Raw genomic sequence first — 22,330 nt, 5'->3', positions numbered from 1 at the left:
GCCCAACGCAGAGTAATCAGGTAGTCAGCTGGAGTGTCAAACATGGACAAGCTTACGGGACCATCGCTGTGAACTGAGGAACCGCTGTGGTTGAGTTTCTTCAGTAACTCTACCTCTGAATGTGCAGATGACAGCGCAATTACCCTCCAAAGTACAGTGCAACAAATTTTCCAGCAACCTCAAATCACTGACACTTCCACTAACACTGAGGCTGAGAACATGGCCACCAAAATTGCATCTTATATCTACATAACAAGCAGACACTATAATAAGGTATAAAATCATATGGACGTCTATTCCCATGAAGAGGTTTGTGCCATTGTATGACATCTTCTATCAGGAGAGAGAGAAACCATTCACTCTATTTTTTTTTCTAACACACTGCTTATCAGTGACCCAAAACGGTAGTTCAATTTTACATTCTCATTATTTTCAGCTTTCACTATTTTTTTGGGACTATCTTCTGCCTGAACCCCCAAAGCCTGATATGAACCTCGGAGGCATTCTGTTTTATGTATCGAGCCCGGAGTTTGATGTTTCCCCAATTATAGGCATGAGCAGTATAAGACGATCTAGTAGAATGCTGAGCCAACATGACCGAACCTGACCCAAACCTGAATATTATTTAAAGATTCTTGTACGAACCCGCCTGGTCCATGCTCAGGTCGTGTATGCATACTTTCCTATAAAGGTAGCCTATTTGAAAGAAAACAACACATCAACAGCCTGTGATAAAGGGTAGCGTTAACCACCCTGTTCACTGATGCATTTATGTACATGCTAGTGACTCCTAAACCCCCCCCCTGGGAACAAAGTGCAGTTCTGCAAACTTTCAAGATGACAATGTCAAAGCTTTTGGCTCTGGCTCTGCTGCTCAAAACAAATATTAAGGATGAAACGTGTGGGTGTGGAGGGTCCTTTGCTGGAACACATCTGAGTACCAAACAAAATGTGGTTTATGTAAAATAAATTTAGATTAAAATCTGTTGTTTAGTAAAACAATGTATCTAACTTTTAAGCTAGTAATATTAATGTTTGATCTGCAGCTCCCCCACCATACTGCTGCCTTAATGTGCAGGATGCTATGATTATGTGTCCTGCATGCTTTGGCATGCAAAGTGGAATGTGCAGCCTGTTTGGGATGCTTACAGCAACAGGTTGTGTGTTACTACAATTGGCTACACAAGAAATCTCAAAAACAGACAGTGGCCCATTTGCTACATTATAAAGTAATTTCACTTGCTTTCAAGCTTGAAGTTCTGGATTCTCCATGTGCTGTTGGCATGTGCTCAACCAGAATATTCCCTTTAACTTCTTAGCAGCCTGTGCTGAGACTGATGTCCTGCATCTTGTACTTATAAAAGTACAAATAAATGAAGCAAGGAAGAAAATTAGAGCTGATATTAAAAAGCTATACACTATATATTCTACTTCACTATACCTTTGATTATGTAGTAGAATTGTTCAAGGAGACTGAAATATAAGTCCAGTAAAACGGCATGCTGTATCCTACATAGGCTGATTTCAGACATGAACTGAACTCCAGATGATCTCATGACATTCTTTGAAGTGGCTGTATGCGAGAAGGCAAATGTCTGATTGAGAGCCTACACAACTTCTCCTGAGTTCCTCCATCCAGCCCCCTTGTAAAAACTCTAGAGAATTTCAGAATGAGCCAATGTGAGGATACAGCAGAGATCTTCCACAGGATTCACCATTAGCGAATGGGCGTGTTGGGGATGTTTCTAACACGTGATAGATATAAAAATGACAAATATGAAAACAATACAAATATCTCAAGATGATAAAGCAGTGCCACACACGTAGAAGACACTGATGAAGATGTCGAGACAGCTTTTGGTGATAATGGCCGATATTGATGTGCTGTAAACAAAAACGTGTGATCTCTACATCGGAATTAATATGTTATATCCTGTCCCTGCCTGCTGCATAAGCCCTCACCTGAACACTACGGAGATGTCTGTGTTGTTGTTAACACATCTGAGCAGCGGAGCTCCTGTTCATGTCTGAAAGGAAATCTCAGGAGAAAGTCCAAACCCAATTGTGCGGTCACCCTAGAGTTCATGTCTGAAAACAGCCACCATACAAACTCCATCCTGTATATAATACTATCAGTAAGAATGCATGAAGCTGTCCCCACAGTGTCCCTGTAGCACATCATGCATTTATTGTTGTATATTGTGTTATAGATGTGTGATTAAAAAAAATGCCATGAAGGCTGATTTTGTAAATTTCCTTTAAATACATGATTAAGTTGTGGAGACATTTGTAGGGCCCATGAGAAGATTGTGGGGTCATTAAGGTGATGCTTTATTCCTGAAGCACTTTGTGCTCCAGCAGAAAAGCTGGCGTGAACTGTGAGAAGCCTTATTATGCTCGGCGGAGTGTGAATATCTGTGTGGTGTGGTGAGCTGGGCCATGCTCTCTTTAGCTGTCTGAGAAAGTCTGTCAGTGCATTCCAGCAACCTATCCAGGTGTTTGCCAGGCACTGGAATGGAACAGGCAGCTGCGGGACCACCTGCTCACAACAATCAGGACAACACACAAATTCTAACAATACGAACCAGGAAAGTGCACTTGACTCATCACTTTAGCATGTCAGATTTATCTCAGACTCCTTAACGCTTTAGCTAGCCATTTTGGCTAGTTCAACTAATAATGAACACTGCTGCTGGATGGTTAAAGCATAGTTCTGCCTTCAAATGCTGTCAGCAATGTTAGATTTGTAATGTGAGTGAACCCTGGAAAGAGGTTGAATTCATACATACAGTGTATATTTCGTTCATATGTAACTTATGAAGACCATTTGCTAAAAAACCAACTTAAAAACATCTTAAAATTTGTTTTATTTGTTCTATATCCCCTGCATATATGTTGTTAGCGTTATTCACATGCTTTGTTGTTTTCTATTTGTCCTTGCGTTTGGCACAATGTGAGGAGAACGTAATGTTATTTGTACCCCGACGATATAACATTTTGCCGACAGTTCCACAGCTGCAGATGAAACGGTGCCTAAAATGATTCAAAGTACTTCAGGGACTCATGCAAATGATCATGACATAGTGGAATAGTTAAATAATGAGCCTTAAGCAGTATTCAGGAAATCTGCAGCCTCTCTTCTTTGTGCATCTTAGCTGCCAGGTGTTTATGTGCAGCCCGCTCACAACAAATGCAAAACTCTGCACCATGAAGAGGATGAAGACAATAAAATGCCCTGAGAATGAAAACTTGTGGAGATTGAGGCCAATTTGTAGGACATTAGAAACAAAAGTTATCATTGCACATAGACTGATCAAATGTGTGCATGTGACAGCCTGACAAAGACTTCAGTAAAGACCTTTGTTTTTATTCATGGTTTTGCAGTGTCCCTGATTCTTCTGCCTTCACTTATGACGATGTTTTTTTCTGATGAGCCGCTAAACAGCCCTTCAGTTGTATAAGACTTTTTTTACTGCTGTGAAAACGTGCAGACCCGTTTCCGCTAGTTCACTGATGCAGAGAGGGAGGAACAACCATGAGATCTATAATATCAATTGCATCATCAAAATAACTATCTATAAAATAAAATCTGTTAATTTGTAAAAATGCATCTCACTAAATACTTTAATTGATTCCTTCCTAACTTTCTGTGCTTGTGCTGCAGGTTTCTGGAAATCTTGTAAGAGCAGTTTTTTAAATGTAAGTGTACAACTTTCCGAAAAATATTTACTGATTTGAATGAGGTCTGAAACGACAGCCACTTTGGTGTCAATCTTCTCATCCCTAATCATCGTCTTTTACACTTCATACAGAATATGAGGGTGGGAAAACAGTGTGTGATGAAATCATTAGGCTATGTGCATATTCGTTAGTGCTGTGGGACATAAGTATCGCTGAGCTCCTGCTTCTGGTCTTCTGGGCCCAAACTCTGCATTTCTTGTTATGGCACCACCATCTGGTCAAGCAGTATATATTTTTACAAACTGAAATAGTGGGGGAAATTGTAGTTCCTTTTTTTTTTTAAGCTTAACTTCAAGTCAAACTGAACATCTTTGTTGTTTTTTTGAAGGAACCATTACAACTATATTCCTAAGCAAACAGCGTTAGTACAACATTCTACCTATCAAATAAAATGCTTTATAAAACAAAAAGTTTACCAGATGCTTCTTTAGTTATACAATCTTAAACCAGACTTTTATTGAAACTGTCAAATTTAGTGGAGTGAAAAGTTTATAAAAACTAAAAATGGAAATTCTTTTGTTGTAAGTATATTTAACATCACTGCTCAACTTGTAAGTAAGCAAAAGTGACAGAAAATGTAAATATTTTCTGTAAAAGATAGAAACTTTATTGATCGAAATAAAGTTTCCATCTTTTGAAATTGATAGAAACATTGGGCTCCAGGAGATTAAAACACACGTACAGGACAATATATGCATTTAAGAATTATGGAGGTTAGTGAAAGTAAATAATGTTCAAATGGTTGGCAATAAACATCAGTGATATCTATAAGAAAATACTTAACTTAAGACAGTTGAACGTGCACATGTAAAATAATGTTTTAATTCAGTATTTGTATTATATATTTTCCATGCATATTTTATCCTATTACACTTTTAAGGCTAAAATATAGAAGTGTAGAGGTCACTTGCGTGATGTTTGCATTTTCTGTTCTTTGTTCCGTCACTAAAATCTCACAGAACCCATTTTTACACGAGCGCACAGGTTTGCTAACGGAACTTTTTAAGATAGAAATGTACGAGCGGCACGTGAAGGCAGCATCGGTCCCACTGCTGCCAAAAGGAGAATCTCTTGTATCTGCGCGTGGTGAATGATGCTGCGCGCTGATTGGCTGCTGGACGCTGACTTGTGCTCCATCCAGCAAGCCGTCCCTCACAGAGCCGGGGCCGGGTGCTCAGTCAGCTGCTCCCGGTCACCGACACCGCTGCCTGCCGCTGCTCCGCACACACACACACACACTCGCACACGCACACGCACACACACACACGCACACACTCATGAGTGCGCTCCGTGTCTGCGCGTACCACCGGCTGCTGCAACCTGCAGACTTCACCTGAACCAGCAGAGCAAGCAATGCGCGCACACGGCATCATGTGTTACCGCAGGTTGTTAGTACTGGTGCGCTCTTCCAGGAGGTAACGGGGGTGGAGGTGTCAGCGTGCAGGTCATCATCATGGATTGCCTTTTTCTTCTGATGTGGACGTTACCCAGCCCGCTGGTCGGCTGCACCTCAGTCAGGCTCCTCTCCACCCTCCTGTCCTGGAATATCATCAAGGCATGTGGCATTTAATTATACATGCACACACTGTTACATTCAACACATGCAACTCTGGAGCGTTGGTTTGTGTAGCGCGTGATTTACAGCAAGCCGGTGCTTGTGGTGAAAATTGAGACAGATGACTGTCATCCCAAATTAAAGTCATGTTTCGACAGACGGGCTCCTTTTATCACTTTTATTTTGGCCTCCACTTCTCCCAGAGCTTGCAACCTGTTGCTACCTGTCCACTTATATGTTGTTTCCTCTTCCAGACGCTGCACGTTTACTGCTCACACACCTCCCACACCGTTACGGCCAGCTATTCTTCCAGCGACAGCCACGGATTAAATCATGGTGAGTGCTTGACTTCTGACATGTGTGGGTGTTTCTTCCAGCTGGCTCAGTTCCAGTGTTTGTAGAGAGAATGCGAACGACATTGAGGGCACTTGTTGATTCCGTTTAAAGGACCAGGGAGCGCAGGCCTTCTTGAATATAGCAATTAGGAATATTGCCGTGTCAAATGAGGTGACAGGTCTGAAGCTGATCTGTTAAAAATGTGATGGACCCTTGCAGAAGTTTTTTTAAAACACGCTGACTCTGCTGCAGTGGCTATAGAGACAAGACCTGTGAGTGCAGGGATTCCCTCTTGGCTGCTTTGTCCTGCAGAAACCAAGGAAACAAGCTGAAGTGATTTACATACTTTGATTTGCTGAGGGAAATAGGGAGATGGACTTTTTCCTCTGGCTGAGCAGAAAGCATCTTGCCTCTCTCGCCAGCACACCAGAGAATGGTTATTGTACAGGAAGTCATATCTTTAGCCAAATTAACACAGAAAAGAGATGGGAAAGAAAACTGTAACGCTCACTGCTCTCCTGTACTGAAACATCGCAGTAATTGTAGCATTTTATTCGACTTGAACACCATGACAACTGCATGAAATCGGGACATTCTTAATTTACAACCTCAGGTTTTGAAGTGTTGACCCATATCTGACATGCATGAAAGTATGATGTTGGCACAAACGGTTCTGTTAAAATCCATCTGTGATCCATATGACTGGCTGCACTCTGGATTACAATTGAGCAGAACATAGACAAAGGTTTTGTTCCCTACTTACAGTTCCTTAAGTAACCTTTAAAGATTATGTATCCATCCGATTTTCTTCATCCATCTAAAATAGCAACAGAAATGTTCGTGCAGCAAATGTTAGGAGTTTTTTTCAGTCAGTAAATCAGTGCCAATTTTTTTTTTTTAAATTAATATAAGAGTGTAAAGCACACAGGAGTGTTTAGAATTGAGGCTCCCACTAACTTTATTGTCTGACTGTATAGGGTTTAGTGGCATCTAGTGGTCAGGTTGCAGATGGCAACCAACTGATTCTAAGATGAAGAAAACCCAACAAATCTTAATTTATTATACACGAACAAAAACACATTTCCTTATACTATAAATCAATTATACAAATTTATCCCCCTAAAATCTCACACTGGACCTTTAATATGGTGTGAATGTTACTCTCCACTTGTGATCTGTCCAGGGTGAACCCTTCCACTCGCTCGATGCTAGTTAGGATTGTTCCTATCAATTCTCATCACCATCATCTCGTATCAAGTAATTGTTCTTGGCCTTTTTTAACGTGACGTCCATTCCATCCTCTGCCTTTCAGACTACGTGTTTGTGACCCCTGTGGAGGTGGACTCTGAAGGGGGATACCTGACGCATGATGTGACCAGGCAAGGGCATCGCAGCAAGAGGTCCCTCTCCTCTTCTCTGCATTACCGGCTCTCTGCCTTCGGGCACAATATGCACCTGGACCTGTATCCGTCCTCTGTGGTCGGCCCGGGCTTCACCGTGCAGACGCTCGGCTCAAACGGCATCGCCACGGTGATGGGGGATGAAGGCTTTCACAACTGCCTGTATCAGGGATTTATTCGTAACCTGACAGCCTCCTCGGCAGCAATATCAACATGCAGTGGACTGGTGAGTCTCTGCCTTTAACTTTGGAAAAGTGTTCCATCCCTAAGGTTGTTGAAACATCACATCATTTTACCTCAAAACCACTTAGGACTAATTAAGTCTTAACGTTAGATATGTCCAAATATATATGAAGGGAGCCGTCTGTCCATTCAATTGATACTGACCAAACACAGCACTACCACAGGAACATCAGGGGACAGTGTAGCCAATCCATTTTTGTGCTTAATGACCCGTAACAGGAATGTTGTGTTTTCAGTTTCTTAAAAGTTTATAGAATATTTTTTAACACTTGATGCCTGCCTCAAGCTCCATGTCTTAATTCCCAAAAATGTAATGATCCATATGTTTTGATGAAAAATGGTATGCCCAATTCATACCTAAATCCCGGGTAACATGACACCATTACCCATAAGGGTAATCATCAGTCCTCCACTTCTTTGAACATTGAGAGGAGTGAAAAGGGAGAATATAATTACGAAAGGAGGAGGTGGAGAGAAATGCTTCAGAACAACTGCTTATTGACACACGCAACTTATTGATCAGAAAGGTCAATCACAGAGAGATCTGATTTAATGTGTACTTCCTTAACAGTCAACCTCGTGATGTAATATCTGTTTGAAATTACATTAGTTTCACTTTGGTTTTGGAAGCGACATGGTTAACGGACTAGCGGGCTCACCAGACCATCTTTCACAACAGCACTAATTAAACAACAGTCTACTAGGGCAGGAATGGTTGTGTTGCCTTGTGGAAGCATGCATCAATGCCTTCGTTTACACATCTATGCTAATTTTGCTCAGTGTTAACTCTGTTTTTTCCTCAGGCACCTTTGCACTGTAATAATGAATATTCAAAGGAGTAGTTCACCTTTTGGGAAGTTGGCTTATTTCTCTTATAAAGAGTGATAAAAAACACTATCCCCAACCTCTTTGTAATTTGCTACAGAGCTGGTGTTAGGACCGGTTTAGCCTATTGGCCGAGTAGCAAGTTACTTCATGATTTCCCTTACATAGCACTCCCTTCAAAAAACCCTAGCAGGAAAATTCGTAACATCTTTTTTACCGTTATCCTGAAGTGGGTTGCATCGTCAAGCTGTGATCTCAGAGATCTGCTTTCAGCCTGGAGCATTAAGCGTTTCCCAGGAACAAAACTAAAGTTCCAATCCAATATTTCCGCAGACTGCGACAATAGCCAGTGCTGTCTGTAAATATTTCCTCAAGAAAACATTTAATCTTTCCAGGGAGACAGAAGACATCTGTGGATGCCTTGATAGTGATATGGATTATAAAACCTGCTGCTGGAACAAGTAAAAAAAATATATTTAGACTTCTCCCCTAAGGTGTACGTATAGGAAATGCTATGTAATGTAGGAAGCTGGGCCAATAGGATGGCTTTTGTTGTTGTTGCTAAAAAAGCTTCAAAAAAGGTTACCAGAACCTCTAAAGCAGACAAATGTACGCATAGATATGTGTTATCATGCAAAATGGCAATTAAAAAATTACAATTAAGCTGCTTTCAGACATGCACTGATGTCTTAAGACATTTTCCTGAAATTTTCTTGTGGGGCTGTATGTGACAACTCAAAGACAGTCCAAGACAGTTTCCGGATCCTTTCCCGCCAGCTCCTAAAAAAATGTTGGGAGAGTACAGTGGACAGTCGAGTCCATGTGAAAATACAGTGGGAAAGTGCAGGGATATTGAACTGAGGCTTCTTTTAAAGAAATTCAATCAGAGAGCTTTTGGCGATAAGAGCAAACAGGAAAAACGAATACACTGATCTCTCCACAACAGAATATATGTCATATCCTGCCTTCTGTATGCTCTACCCAGACCTGGCCCAATTATGGAAATTAAATCTCCTCCAACATTATTAAGTGTAAAAGCCAGAGTTCATGTCTGAAAAGGGGCTTCAGCATTTTGTTTACAGGTTGGTGGTAAAAAGCTGTCCATACTAACCCTAGCTGGACATATTGAGCAGGTTATTTACTGTTTGTAATACATAGCACCAACATGTTACTTGTCTTTCTTTTTCTAGTAGCAGAGTCAGGTCAGCTACTGTTTAACTCTGCCTTCATTCTTTGCTCACCAAGCTACTGACTCTGTTAGATTGATTCACACCAGCCTGGACCAGATGGACACACTGCACTCCATAAAAGCCATACCTCCATTCATCATCCAGTCTTCATACAGCCTCTTACCTCCTCCTTCCCTTCTTGCCCTGCTCTTTTGTCCTCTGTTTGGCCTGCTTCTTCGTCTCCTCTTGTTCTCAGCAATTAACGCCAGGGTGAAGTTTGAGCTGCCTGGCTGGCACTGCTAATCTTCACATTGTCCCTTTCATTAGGCTAGCTCCCACCCACAATAAAACACCACTGACCCGTTCTCTTAAAAGCGCTGCGAGGACACAATGTGATTGGGTCGTGATTGCATTTGAATGGGCCTCGATGAACGCTTTGATCTATTTTTTACTCTTCTCCTCTTGAGCTTTTGCTTGTTTTTTTTTTCCTTCTTCCTCTCCCAAGTGGGACTCCAGGGCCATTGCTGGTTGGATGTTCACTCAGCTGGTTCAAATGGACTCATGTCTTTTATATTTCTGGCAGATGAGCAACAGAAATGAAAGGTGAATCAAAAAAGTGCATCAAAAGTGATTTCTCTGACTTTCCCTCCTCTGCCTGTTTCTTTCTCTTAGTGCAGCTCACTGTGTATGTTGTTAGTCTGCTGCAAGGCTTACAACAACGAAAGCAGTTAACCCCTGCTTTGCATCTGGCCCTCAGCCCAGAATATTTGAATTAAGTACAAATGAGGAAGGAGCCATTCAAGACTGCTGGATGCAGTGATGAGCTCGAGGAAGAGATTAAGGTGGGATTATAAACAATGCTGAAGAGGAAGAAGTCAGAACAAAAACACAAGGAAATCCAGAAAAACAAGAGAGGAAAGCAAAGAGGGTGAAATAATGAGCGAGAAGTGAGCGAGGCTGGGCTGGAAGAGCTTAGAGAAACTGCTGCTCAAGATTAATGTGAATTCATTGTCTTGGGTGGAAGCTCCCAGGGAGGTTGGATGGTCTCTTTATGGAGAGTTGAAGAGATGGATTGAGTTTATGTCAAAGAGCTTTGGAGGAGAAATGGGGTGAGGTCAAGAAAGAAAGATTGCTCTGTCATTCCTCACGTCAGTGTCTCCTTTCAACAGAGACAAGGGAAGAAGAGAAAAGGGAAAAGCGAGTGTCTGAAATAGGGTTTTTGGACTTGACCCTGCTTGTTAATAGCGCTGAGGTGTCAGCACCAGCTTCTGGGCCAAACCGAGACCAGCCTGTTTTAAGCATTCACCCTGGCCTGAGCCAAGCAGATGGATGTGGGATTCAGCAGTTTTAATGAAGACAAGGCCAAGATGGTATTAAGAGCAGGGCTGGATGGATAGATGGCGATGAGGGATTTTCCACGGGAAATCCTCATTAATTGAACATGGTGTTATTTGCGGGTTTTTAATTACTCTCTCTGTGTCCCTACAAAGCTCTGCATTTCATGCTTTGAGTGAAATGAAGTGGTCTGCTTTGCTTTTGCATGAGAGATGAAAGGATGTCGTTTCAGATGTAATGCTCCCTGATTTGTAAATGGAGGGGAGGGCAGGGGGGCAGAGGAGGGGGCTGGTTCTCTTTACTTTCTTCTTTTGAGGGTTTCTCATCTGAGGTCGCCTCGCTGGTTGACCCCAATCCTCTCTGGGCCATGGGGGGTGGGTGCATGGGAAGGTGGTTGGAGGGGGTCTCAACCTGGACCCTCGCAGGCTCTTACCACTGCATATAGAGCAAGTTCAGAGCTGCTCTCCACTCTCGTGAATGCTGAGGAGAGGGGTGATTTACTGCTCCCCTCTGTCCTCCTAGTCCCTTCCCAGGATAGGATTCTTCCCCAGGGTTGATGAGGGCAGATTTGAGTCCTACGCTGCCACTGTACTGGTTCCTTTGAGAAAAAAAGTTACACCCCAATAAGATTAATCATTTTCTTTGCTGCTTCTCAATGGATGAAAACAAAGAATTAATATAAATAATCAAACAATCAAATATATTAGACGTAACATTGCCCAAAATGTTGTCAACAATGTTCAAACCTAGAGAAATCCTCATTTAGGTAACAGGAGTTTTAAGTTTTGTCGCCTTTTTATAATATCAGCTTTACCTGTCTCTTCTATGTCTAAATGTCTGACCATGTATAGCCAATGAAAAACCCTCTGCTAGCCAGTTAGCACGTTAGCCAGTTAGTAATTTTTTCCGTCCACTGTTTTTATTGTCACTCATAGTGGATCACTATTATTCAGTGCCGTTCGCTGCGTAACTTGATTAAACTTTAATACGTTGCCTCATCTGTGAAGGTGACCTGAGTCACATCATGTGAATTTCCATCAGCAATGGTGGGGGATACCATTTAATATTTAAATTGTGGAAATATCATTGAGTCCCAACAGTTTATTTGATTATTTTGTCTATGTAATGATAATCATTTGGCAATAAAATGTCAGACCAGAAGAAGAACATACAAACGTCTGGACAAAATAAGTAGGGGCGGAACTAGCAGGTATTTGATGAATACCTCTTAATCAATTTTAAAATAAATCAAATAATTCTATCAGTTAACTTACAAATAATGTTAACCCATAAAACTACATAATTCTATATAGTTTAGAATGTGGGGAGTGGCTTATGATGCAATGCCTTTTGGGGAATCTAGAGAGCACCAAATATTCTTGCTTCTATGTTCCTGTAGAAGTCAGCATCTAAAGTTTGGATTGTTAATTTGTTGTCAGTTAACTTGGATTTATGGATGATGTTAGTGTTGGTATATATCATAGAGTTGATGACTTGGCAATCCTCATCACGACTTCTTTACTGACACATTTGAGAGGTGTATGCAACACACGTCAGGCTGGCTGTTTTAGGTTGTGGCAGAGCTGACCATGACCTCTGCTTTGACCTTTCCCAGGCCCCTGAAGGCCAGGTCAGAGACAGGTTGGGCTCTGTGGAAACTGAGCACTCAGGTTCAGAGAAACCAATAGGTGCAAGTCAAAGGATCAGTTTTCCTCTACGGTAGCACTGTCCTTATGTTGCTCCACCGTGAGCTGTGTCATTTAATGACTTTTCAGTGTGTGGCGTCCAGTTGTGAGGAAAAGCTGAGGAGATAAGGTTTTTTATATAAATTGAACTGAAAAGGAACCAATGTCCTCAGTCACAGCTGTGCGTGTCAGTGTCCGACATTTCCTGAAACCAACAATCCCACATTCACTGCACTTGGTTTGAACTTTTGTAGTTCTCCCTCTCCCTTTGTTACACAACCAAGTTCCTTTCTGAAGAGACTGTCTGAAAACTGAACCATTATCTTTGAATCACATCTCAACCTTCTCTATGACGGCAGGCTTGTCAGATCAGATCATTGTGATTTTGGACTTCGTTGGATAACATGTTGTACAAATCACTTGTTTGCTACTATAATTTAATTTGATGCATTAAAATCCACAACTCCTTTATAATGAATAAGCAGATTTTTCGTCATCTAGTGACTAAAAGTGATGGCACAGGATCCTCATAATAGAGCTGAGCAGTATCTTTGGCTGTTTCAGCAAACAAACCGACAGAGAGACAAAAAATAAAAGATAAATCAATGTACAGTTTTTTCTTTAGCTTCTACAAATTTCCCAGACTTGCCATTTAGATTTAGACATTTTTTTCACACGAACCACCAGTGCCTGTCTTTCTTCCCGACACATTTCTGTAGTAACATATCTTAAATCCTTATTAGTTTCTAATAATCTTATTGTTTTTAACCATGGTTTAGTTTTGGATAAGCCCTAGACCAAACTTGGATATGTGTTGGTAGTATTACAGTTTATAGCCTAAAGGGTGTTTGCACATCCACGTGTGAGAGAACGAACACTAAAGAAAGTGTCAATACACACCTCCTTTATTCTCTCCCCCCAGCTCCCTTCATCTTGTCAGGCATCTCAGATCAAACCTGCCGTTTATTGCCTGTCGTTGACACGGTGCCGCATGTTGTGGCAGGCCCCGGTGACTGTCGTACGACAGGAGCTCAACCTACGACCTCTGTCTGTCTGCAGCAGGCACAAGGTTACATGTGGTGTGAAGAAAGCCTTTTCTCTTTTCCCGGACCCTTGTTATTGATGCTGGTTGTACTGGAGCCTCTGGAGGGCTTTATGGTTGAAGGACACATCTCAATGTGATTAGAATACAGGAGAGGATGAGCCCCATTACTTCTTTAAGAAATGTGACATCCTCTAGAAAAATTCTTTCCGGTATCAAAGTACCGAAGTCTTTTTTTTTTTTTTACTTTTTGAAAGTTTAAATGTATTTCAGGAATAATAAAGTCAGTTCTAGTCAAAAACTGCTGTAAAGGATATTGAACATGACATTCAAATATCAGAAACATTTTCTGTACCTCTGTCAAATTAAACCATTTGGCTTAAAAGACATACATTTAAAAACTCACTAGCTCTGTTTCAATATTTAACATATGCAGATGTGATCCCATTAGACTCCTCATGGAGCTGAGACAGTATATTATTACTCATCCATCGGGCTGGGAACACAGACAGCACATGATGTGTGAATGTTTGCCAGTGTGCTCCAAATCCCCTAGGTTTTTGCAGAGTAAAAAATGACACTTGAATGACCGATTTCCAAGCACCACTCAGGCTATTTGTAACTGTCCGCTTTCTGTAAGGCCAACAAATTGGACTTCCCACTACAATGTGCCTCTCTGGCTTGGCCATAATTCAGCGACTGGGCTGGGCCACAGAGGAGCTCAGAGCTTGGCACTACAAGAGGAGAGTGGCCCAGAGCAGTTCCCTGGTGGTCTAGACACTGACAGTGATGTAGTGCCCACCGTTAGATGCCAGCAGGAGAGGGGGGTCAGGTTCTCAGCATGGGTGTGAGATGTTGTGTGTGTGTGACAGAGAAAGGAAGAGAAAAAACAGAAAGTACGTGTGTGTATGTGTGTGTGTGGGGGTTTGCGTGCGTCCCTTATAGTCTGTGCAAGGTCGTTCTCACACAAGACTAATGGATGGTGTTCAATTCTTCAAGTGGATGCTGCAACTTCTACAAACAGAGCCCATACATCAAATGTGCCCTGCTATTGTCACCAGCACATTACATTCACTGATGCTGTGGGGAAACAGTCCAGGCTCACCAGTAAACTTGGCATGGTTGATGAAGAGTAATAAGTGGTCTGGTAGTTTTAGATTTTTTGAGATTGTATGTATGTTTCAACATTTCAGGCCCCATAGTAAGTGACACGTGATCTCAACTCCAGGTTCTGGGAAGGTACAATCTGGGATTAATGGTTTTATCTGGTTTTGACCTGCTTTTTTTTAAGAGTGTCAGACTGTTGTCAAGGTGCGGATGTTTTTTCTCATGGTAGAGTGTAGAATTAGTTTTAGGGCTTTTCACGTTTACTGGATGCTCTACCTTTAGTTCTGTAGTAAATAAGTCGCCTCCTGGACAATCTGCCAAGGGGTTATCTAATTATTGTTTCAGTGGGACCCATCATTTTGTCATTGTACTTAAAGGGAGGATTGGGAAAAGTAAATCCCATGTATGGTCTTTCAGAAAAAAAGTCAGATATAGTTGTGTGCTCTTCTGTCTCAAAAGGCAAGTTGTACAAACAGTATAAAGGCCAATGTATGCTTCTCTGTTTTGACAGATAGGACCGCCTTCTTTGCCGTGGAGACTCCTCTCCAGGCTCCACGGAGAGCTCTTCGTGCAGCTCTGACTTTTCTAACTACACGTCGCATAGGTGGAGAGCCACCGCTGCGCTAAGAAACGATAACATGACATTATGAGCCGCTGGGTGTCACTTTATTTCATTGAGTTGCCATCGTACACCATGTGTGTGAAAAGCCAGGAGCAGGTAAATAATGTACGTGGACTTCTTCTGAGAACTCATGATGTAGGCTTCTCTAAGCTCGTCTTCCGTTGCGCCACCTACTGTTCTGGCGCCCAATTGTTTTCAGGACCGAAAACTATGAATCAAAAAGTGTCCGTCCGATCCGTCCGTCCGTCCGTAACGGACTCTGAGAAGCATACATTGGCCTTAACTTATTTAGAGCAGCTATCAGCGTCATCAAAGTGAGTCAATAACATATGTGGACATATTTTGTGATCGAAAATGTATCTGCTTATCTGGTATTAGACCTTCTATTGTTGAAGATTTGCCCTGTGCAACACTGAGCTAGAATGGTGCAATTCAGCAATGACTACAGACACTAACCGAATGTGGACAAATAGCATAATTTGTCAAGAGATTTGTAGCCCATCATCGGACTGGTTTACCTGTTGGTGTCCCAGTCCAACGTGTGATAGGATGTGACCTCCCTTCTCTATCATCTCCACCTTTCAAGCCCCAGGTGGTATTACAGACCTGGTCGACCTTTGCTGGGAACACATACATCTCCAGCTCATTAATATGCATTTTTTCTTGCACACATTTAAAGTTGATTTAATTGCACTAATTTGCATCAAAGCAGCAGTGCATTTTAAAGTCAATAAAAGTGTTACAGCTGTGCTATAACCCAGTTAGAGTGCAGTTAACAACACTTGGAAGGAGGACATTTCCATGTGTATGAACTGGTGTGGGAGTTGTCCTCCTGTTTCCTGCTGTGTCTCCACTGGTTAACGAGTGGGACCGTGCCCAGAGGCTCCAAATGACAAAAGACTCATCCAGTGCCATCAGTTTCTCTCTTTTTGTGCATGGCCACCTCTGCTATGTTCCCCAGACACGTTCAGACGGTGTGAGTAGGTTGTTCAAAGACAATTAGCGTGGCCCAACGAGGACTACAGAACCCTGAGCTATTGACACATCGTGATCCTAATCAGTCGTACATGAGGAGGGTTATCTAGACATGCCATCAGCAACGGAGTGATTTTTAAATGGCTTTGCTGCAGTTCACCAATCCCGCCGTCTCTCTCTCTGAATGCTGCAGTGCTGTGATATACAGTCATTATACGCTAAAGGAGGATAAATCCAACCAATGTCGTGCCCTGTCATTGCTGTTTGGCTCCTGTCTTCTTTTAATCCGAGATCCCAAATTACCATTCCTTCTCCAACCGGTTCTTACCTCGTTTTAAAGACACATCATTTCTCTTGAGCAAACTGTAATTACTCAGATTATGATTCCGTTGAATAAGTTTGATGCTTGAAGGGCCCGCTTTGCTCCTGAATGACTTTTTCCCCCCCAACACCACACACTGTGTTCACATGAGTTTCTGCTGAGCTGGAGTGCAGATGTGCTTTAGAGCGCAGTAATCACCGGCTTGGGGCTTCTCACCACTTGGCCCTCGTCTTTAACAGCATGTAAGCACTTACTCATTTGCCTTATAATATCATGGTGGGAAACCTTAAAGGGAGCTGCAGTTTATACAGAGACATTCTAAAGATGCCGTCTCCCTTGACATGAATCAGTATGCTGCCAAAGAGACAGAACTTTTTGTTGGAGTTGCCTCTATTGACTTTATCCAAGGAAATCGGAAAAGTCTCGAGTTTTATTCTCATGTTGAAAATACCACAACTGCTGGACTGGAGGTGACCTGGTTCAGCCTGTTGTCTGTCTCTGGGGATTGTTAGGGAGAGTCAGAGAAATGTGAGAGTGTTGCGTGTAAATGTAGGTGGAAAGTAAAGTGGTGTTTAGAAGAGAGCGCTCATCCCTTTAATCTAGTCTAAGTCTTACAAGTGTTAATGTACAGACGTAACTATAGGTCTGCTGTATCATCACTAACTGGCCCCCTGTAGTCTGCAGACGCCCTGAAAAACCCTGTGAAACTCTATACAGCTCATCTATCTTTAATGCCTTAAATGTATAGCCCGGTCCCTGATTCTCACCAAATGAGAAAAAAAAAAATTGTCACAAGGAATAATGTTCTAAATCGATAATCTGCAAAAGACTATATATTTTGAAAAATGTATTGTAAAAAATCTAAATCTTTGGGGTGAAATTTTTTTGGGGGTTTTAGCAGTGAAACTAGTAGATTCTGACATCTTTAACTTGACCTGTCTGCATTGACTAATAGTCAAGTAGAAACACATTTTTGGAAAACAATTGAATTACTCATTTTACAATTGTTTCTGGAGGCTGAGTATTACATCCCATTGTGAATAAATGGACTTTTATGTGTAAAGTAGTTGGATTGAGCCTGGAACTAATGAAGTAATAAAATGCAGCATAAGTAAAGGATTATGTTGAGCTCCCATTCAGACAATTATTTTAATTACAAGCAGAGAGCAGTTCTTATTTTAGATATAAATAAAAGTGAATGGTGATCACTGATGTTCAGCTTTGCAATGAAAGACTACTGCCACTGGAACCTGGAAGCAGGGGCGGATCCAGGGGGGCATTTCCCCGAGAAATAATCTCAGAGGCCCACTAGTTTTCTCTACACACACACAAACACAAACACACACACACACACACACACACACACACACACACACACACACAAACACACACCATCATTGCCATCCCTGCAGATTTCATCAGTCATTTTCATCAGTCACCTCCATCTGCTAACTGCTGGATAACAAAGTGGAGAGCTGGCAGATTATAGAGGGATAGAGAGAGAGAAAGAAGTTCATGTAATGTTATTAACTTCAGTCTGTTGGACCTTCAGTTTTAGTTTCATGTTAGATTGTTTGGGCTGGGGTTTACATAACTCCATATTTCTCCAATGGCAAATTATTTTTAGCATAATCTCACCTTTAAAAAGCGGTTTTCATGATAAATTAATGAGGCCAGTGTGATGGTTTCAAGATTGTGGTTAGGGGAGGAAATTTATAAAATTATCACCCAGTGTTGCGAGTTGAATACACAGATCCCTCGAGTGAAGGAGCAGCCACAAAGAAAAGATTAAAAGTGTTTCATCTTTAAAAGGAGGAATATTTGATGAGGTGTGTGTTTTTACAGGTCAGGGCTGTTGTAAGTGGCAGACAGAGAGACAGATGAAAAGATGACTTAACGAGAGTCGACAGCAGTGTGTGCTGACGGGAGACACCTCCTTTGACCTCTTCCAGCTCTGTTTTGAATTCCAATCTACTTTTGCGAAGCTGCAGTCACTTTTTTGGCCAAGGACCTTTTCTCTCCCTTTGATTTGATATATTTCATTCATGGCCTGGGGGAGAATTGTTCTTTCCACCCTGTGCGCACAGGTTCAGCCTTTCTGAGCGATGATGCTGTAGCTGGTAGCTGTGAAGGGTCTTGCTTAAGGTTGTTTTGGCAGTTTTCGATGTGCTGGAGTTCAAAACATTGACGCTGCAGAACAGAACTCCCAACTGCTGGCCCATGTGGATGTTACATGTAGTCAAAATAATGAAGTCTGACGGTTGACTTCCTGCAAAACTTCCAACTGCGCCACAGAGCACTGATTGAAGGAGGATATGATTTATGGACAGATGAAAGATGTGCTGGCAGCTGGATGGATGGATGGATGGATGAATGGATGGATGAATGGATGGATGGACGGATGGATGGAGCTGATGATGGCAGTTTGCCATATATCCAGGCACTGTTTTGACAACAAGAGCCTCGCCATGGCTTCCCTTTTGTCCTGCCTCTGTTTATTTTGCCACCTGCTAGTCTGGGGGGAATGGGGTCAGTGCAACAGGAGCAGGGCCGTGTAACCCTCGCTCTCTCTCACACACACACGCATGCAGGCACACGTGCACACACGCATGGACACACACACTAAAGGCAGAGGTCACTGGGTCACAGGGTGTATGTTTTTGATCAAATATTTGTGTGTGTGTGTGATTGCACAGCTATTTTGTGTACGTTCAGTGGCTTGTGGAGTGAATTAGGTAGAACTCCCTGGTCAGACGGAATGTTTAAGGTTCAGCAACTCAGTCCTTCAGTTCAGAGGGCAGTTAAGGCCACTCCATTAAAACATAGAGCCAGCGCACTGAGGTGACCTATGACCTTGACATTATAGTGGTAAGCTGGCCAAGCTGATTCTCTACGTAATGTGTCTGGGCACAAAAACAAAAAAACATAGGCTCAATATCCACAAATGTAGCCTTCCTCTGCAGAAGTCAAAATAGATTAGATCAGTATGATTACTGTAGTGAGGCCATGCTCTGTATGCATGTCCATATGTTTATATCGTTTTCCAGTAAGACATTAGACGAAACATTAGTTCACTGTGTCAACCCAGTAAATAGGATTAGAAAGGGTTAGGGAATAGAAGAAAGAAGTGGATTAGAGGTTTCAAAACTGAATGAAATATTGAAAAAAGAACTTTTACCCGTAAACTTTATTTAGAGAAACTGGACCATAAGCTGGGCAGATTTGTGTTTATATGAATATGTCAACAACAAACACCACAGAATTTAGCAGCTTTGCTTACATTTTTTTTGAAGTAAAGCTCCTAAACTGGATTGAACTCATTCTGTGTGTGCCCATGATTTAGATTTTCTCTATAATCAGCTAAAAACATATCTTGGCTCTCCATGAAAACTGCAATTTTTACGCTTGTCTGTCTTACAGCTAAATAAGACATCTCCTCCACTCAACAGCTGTATGCACTGTGCACATCTGCCTAATATTAGGATGGAGTGGAGGTTCTGAGTTTAGGTGGGGCTCATGTGGGTGGAACTGGGGGTGAAGTGTGTGTTAAACCTGTGGTTATAGAGCAGGAAGAGATTGCTGTCTTAGCCAGAGGCTGCTTCAGTTCTGTGAAGGCCAGGTAGTGGAGACTGTGCTGTTTAAAGATTTACTAAATTTACTAAATATTTAACAGCAAGTGAAGCATGAAATATTTATCTGGAAGGTTTCTGTGAGAAACCTGTACTTTTTACTCATTGTCTATTCTCTGTGTGTGTGTTTTTCAGTCAGGTTTGATCCGCTTGTCTCAGGAGGAGTATTTGATCGCCCCGTTACCGCAACATCTGGCCACCCAGCACAACTACAGCGCCCCCAGTGGTCACCACCCACATGTCGTCTACAAACGCTCTGCGGAACACGAGGTCCACAGAAGTCCTAGCCGTTCCTCCAGCACCAGTTCACCCACACCTGACAATCCGTACCTTCACCATCATGAACATCACGAGCAGCAGTACCATCCCCATGACTACGAGCATGGAAAGCTGCAGAGGCAACACTTCTGCGGACGCCGCAAGCAATGTATGTAAGGGAACCTTATTTTCCTTATATATTCCTCATGTTATCTTCTTCACCTTCTGATAATTGTGTATTAATGATGAGGAAGTGAAGTCGCTGTGAGATGTCAGTTTATTGCAATCATCCTTCATACAGACTTTGTGATGTGTGATATAAATCAGGCCGTTTCTAGCCTTTACATGAATTTGCTATTTAATCTTGTGCTTCATGATTGATTCGGGGTTGCAGGGAAGTGACACTTCTCTCCTCTGAAGTGCACAGCGTTAATCAACATTTTTGCACAGTGTTCTATGCATCACTGGCTTGGATCTGAAAACAGTAAATGTAGTTAACCTGCTGATTTGAATACATCAATTTGTCAGTATTAAGTTTAACAATGCAAACACATTATTCAGTCATTGTTTTAATAATAAATTACATTTCAGGGTGAATGAAAAATGTGATATTACATTGTTAGTTTTCCAGTGAGAGAAAAAAGCAACACCAGCATAGTTATTTTTTTTGGTTTGTTTTTTTGCTAAAACAGATTCCTGAGGTGGTGGTTAAACCTAGAAGTATAAAAATACTTAAATATATTTGAAGATAGAAGATAGTAATCATGTTGAATTATAGAGAAAATTATTTTGAGTCAAATTTAAAACTTTTACAATGTTGACATGGATGTTGACTCCACCGTTGACTGGAGACTTGACACAGATACAAGGTTAAGTTACTCTCACACAGTGAAAAATATAATTTTACTACTGCTACTACAATATGATATGTATTATAATACTGACTTAACTTCAATACAAACTTATATGACAAAGCCATTGTCATACCATTATTATATTATTATCACCACATCATCACACACAATGCTGTTTTATATATTTTCAGAGTTGTTCTCCCTAAAGCATTTCCATCTTTAAACTGTACATATCAATCCTGAAGAATGCATTGTGTTTTATTTGTCTGTGCATTTGATTGCACAAATGTATCTGAGGCCTTTGTAAAAGGGCGCCATCAGCTGCTCAACCCTTTGCCATGCTTGCAGTCTTATCTTTCCTTTTAGTGATGAGTGCAAGGAAGCAGTGTGGGGAGTGACTTTCCTGTCTTTTCAACAGCCGAGCCTTTACTCTTATCACCCGACACGAGCCAGGAAAAGTTCATTCATTTGACCCTCACTGCTGTCTCTCTCTCCCTTTGTCTTTATGCTTTATAATCTCTTTTTCTCTCCTCCCTTCCGTCCATCCCTTTTTGCCCATCATAGACGCTCCCAAGCCTCCCGCTGAGGACAGTTTCATCATGCCTGACGAGTTTGCGACACCCGAGGTGGAACGGCCAGGAAGGGCAAAGCGATCGCCTATAAACTCCAACAGGGTGGGTGGCTTGAATGTGGAGACCCTGGTGGTGGCAGACAGGAAGATGCTGGAGAAGCACGGCCGGGACAACGTCACCACCTACGTCCTCACCGTCATGAACATGGTGAGGGTGGGAGAGGAGAGGAGAGGGGAGGAGGTGGAAAACGAGAAGGTGGCGTGTAAAACACCTGATGCAAGGAAAGCCATTTCTCTCTTTGTCCCAGAGCCTGGTCTCATTATTCATGGAGCATCTACCAATTTGGTGGCCTGCTATCTGTTACGTGACAGATACATGATTGACATATATTGTCCAGCTAGCACATACCAGAGTGTTCTAGGATAGCATGTCGACTATTTTTCCAGGAAGAAATTCAAAAGGCCTCTTTTTCAGCTCTTTTTAGAAAGCCATTGATATTGAATGAATTCTTATAGTGTGTTCATAGTGATACAAATGAAAGGAAAAAGAAACGTTAAAATCTACCCTTTCTATGTAGTAAGGCAAACAGCTTTTGGTGGTGTTCACAGTAATGGGAAAATGTCTTGCACCTTCAGGAGAGGTGTTGCATCTGGGGAGAGA

The 22,330-nt window shown here is 41.9% G+C and overlaps 1 protein-coding gene across 1 annotated transcript in view; it reads left to right on the top strand.

Moving 5' to 3' along the window:
• Positions 1-5,112: 5,112 nt before the first annotated feature.
• The window catches only part of adamts18 (ADAM metallopeptidase with thrombospondin type 1 motif, 18), a 57,057-nt gene continuing 39,839 nt past the window's right edge, over positions 5,113-22,330 (top strand). Inside the window, exons 1-5 of the mRNA XM_062393005.1 lie at positions 5,113-5,139; positions 5,551-5,632; positions 6,945-7,258; positions 20,122-20,413; positions 21,663-21,877. Coding sequence (XP_062248989.1) covers positions 5,113-5,139; positions 5,551-5,632; positions 6,945-7,258; positions 20,122-20,413; positions 21,663-21,877 — 930 coding nt within the window. The remainder of the gene's footprint in view (positions 5,140-5,550; positions 5,633-6,944; positions 7,259-20,121; positions 20,414-21,662; positions 21,878-22,330) is intronic.

Source organism: Platichthys flesus, chromosome 1, assembly GCF_949316205.1.
Source record: "Platichthys flesus chromosome 1, fPlaFle2.1, whole genome shotgun sequence".
NCBI classification, from domain to species: domain Eukaryota; kingdom Metazoa; phylum Chordata; class Actinopteri; order Pleuronectiformes; family Pleuronectidae; genus Platichthys; species Platichthys flesus.
The sequence above is the reverse complement of the archived record's forward strand: the minus strand, read 5'-3'. Positions and strand labels throughout refer to the sequence as shown.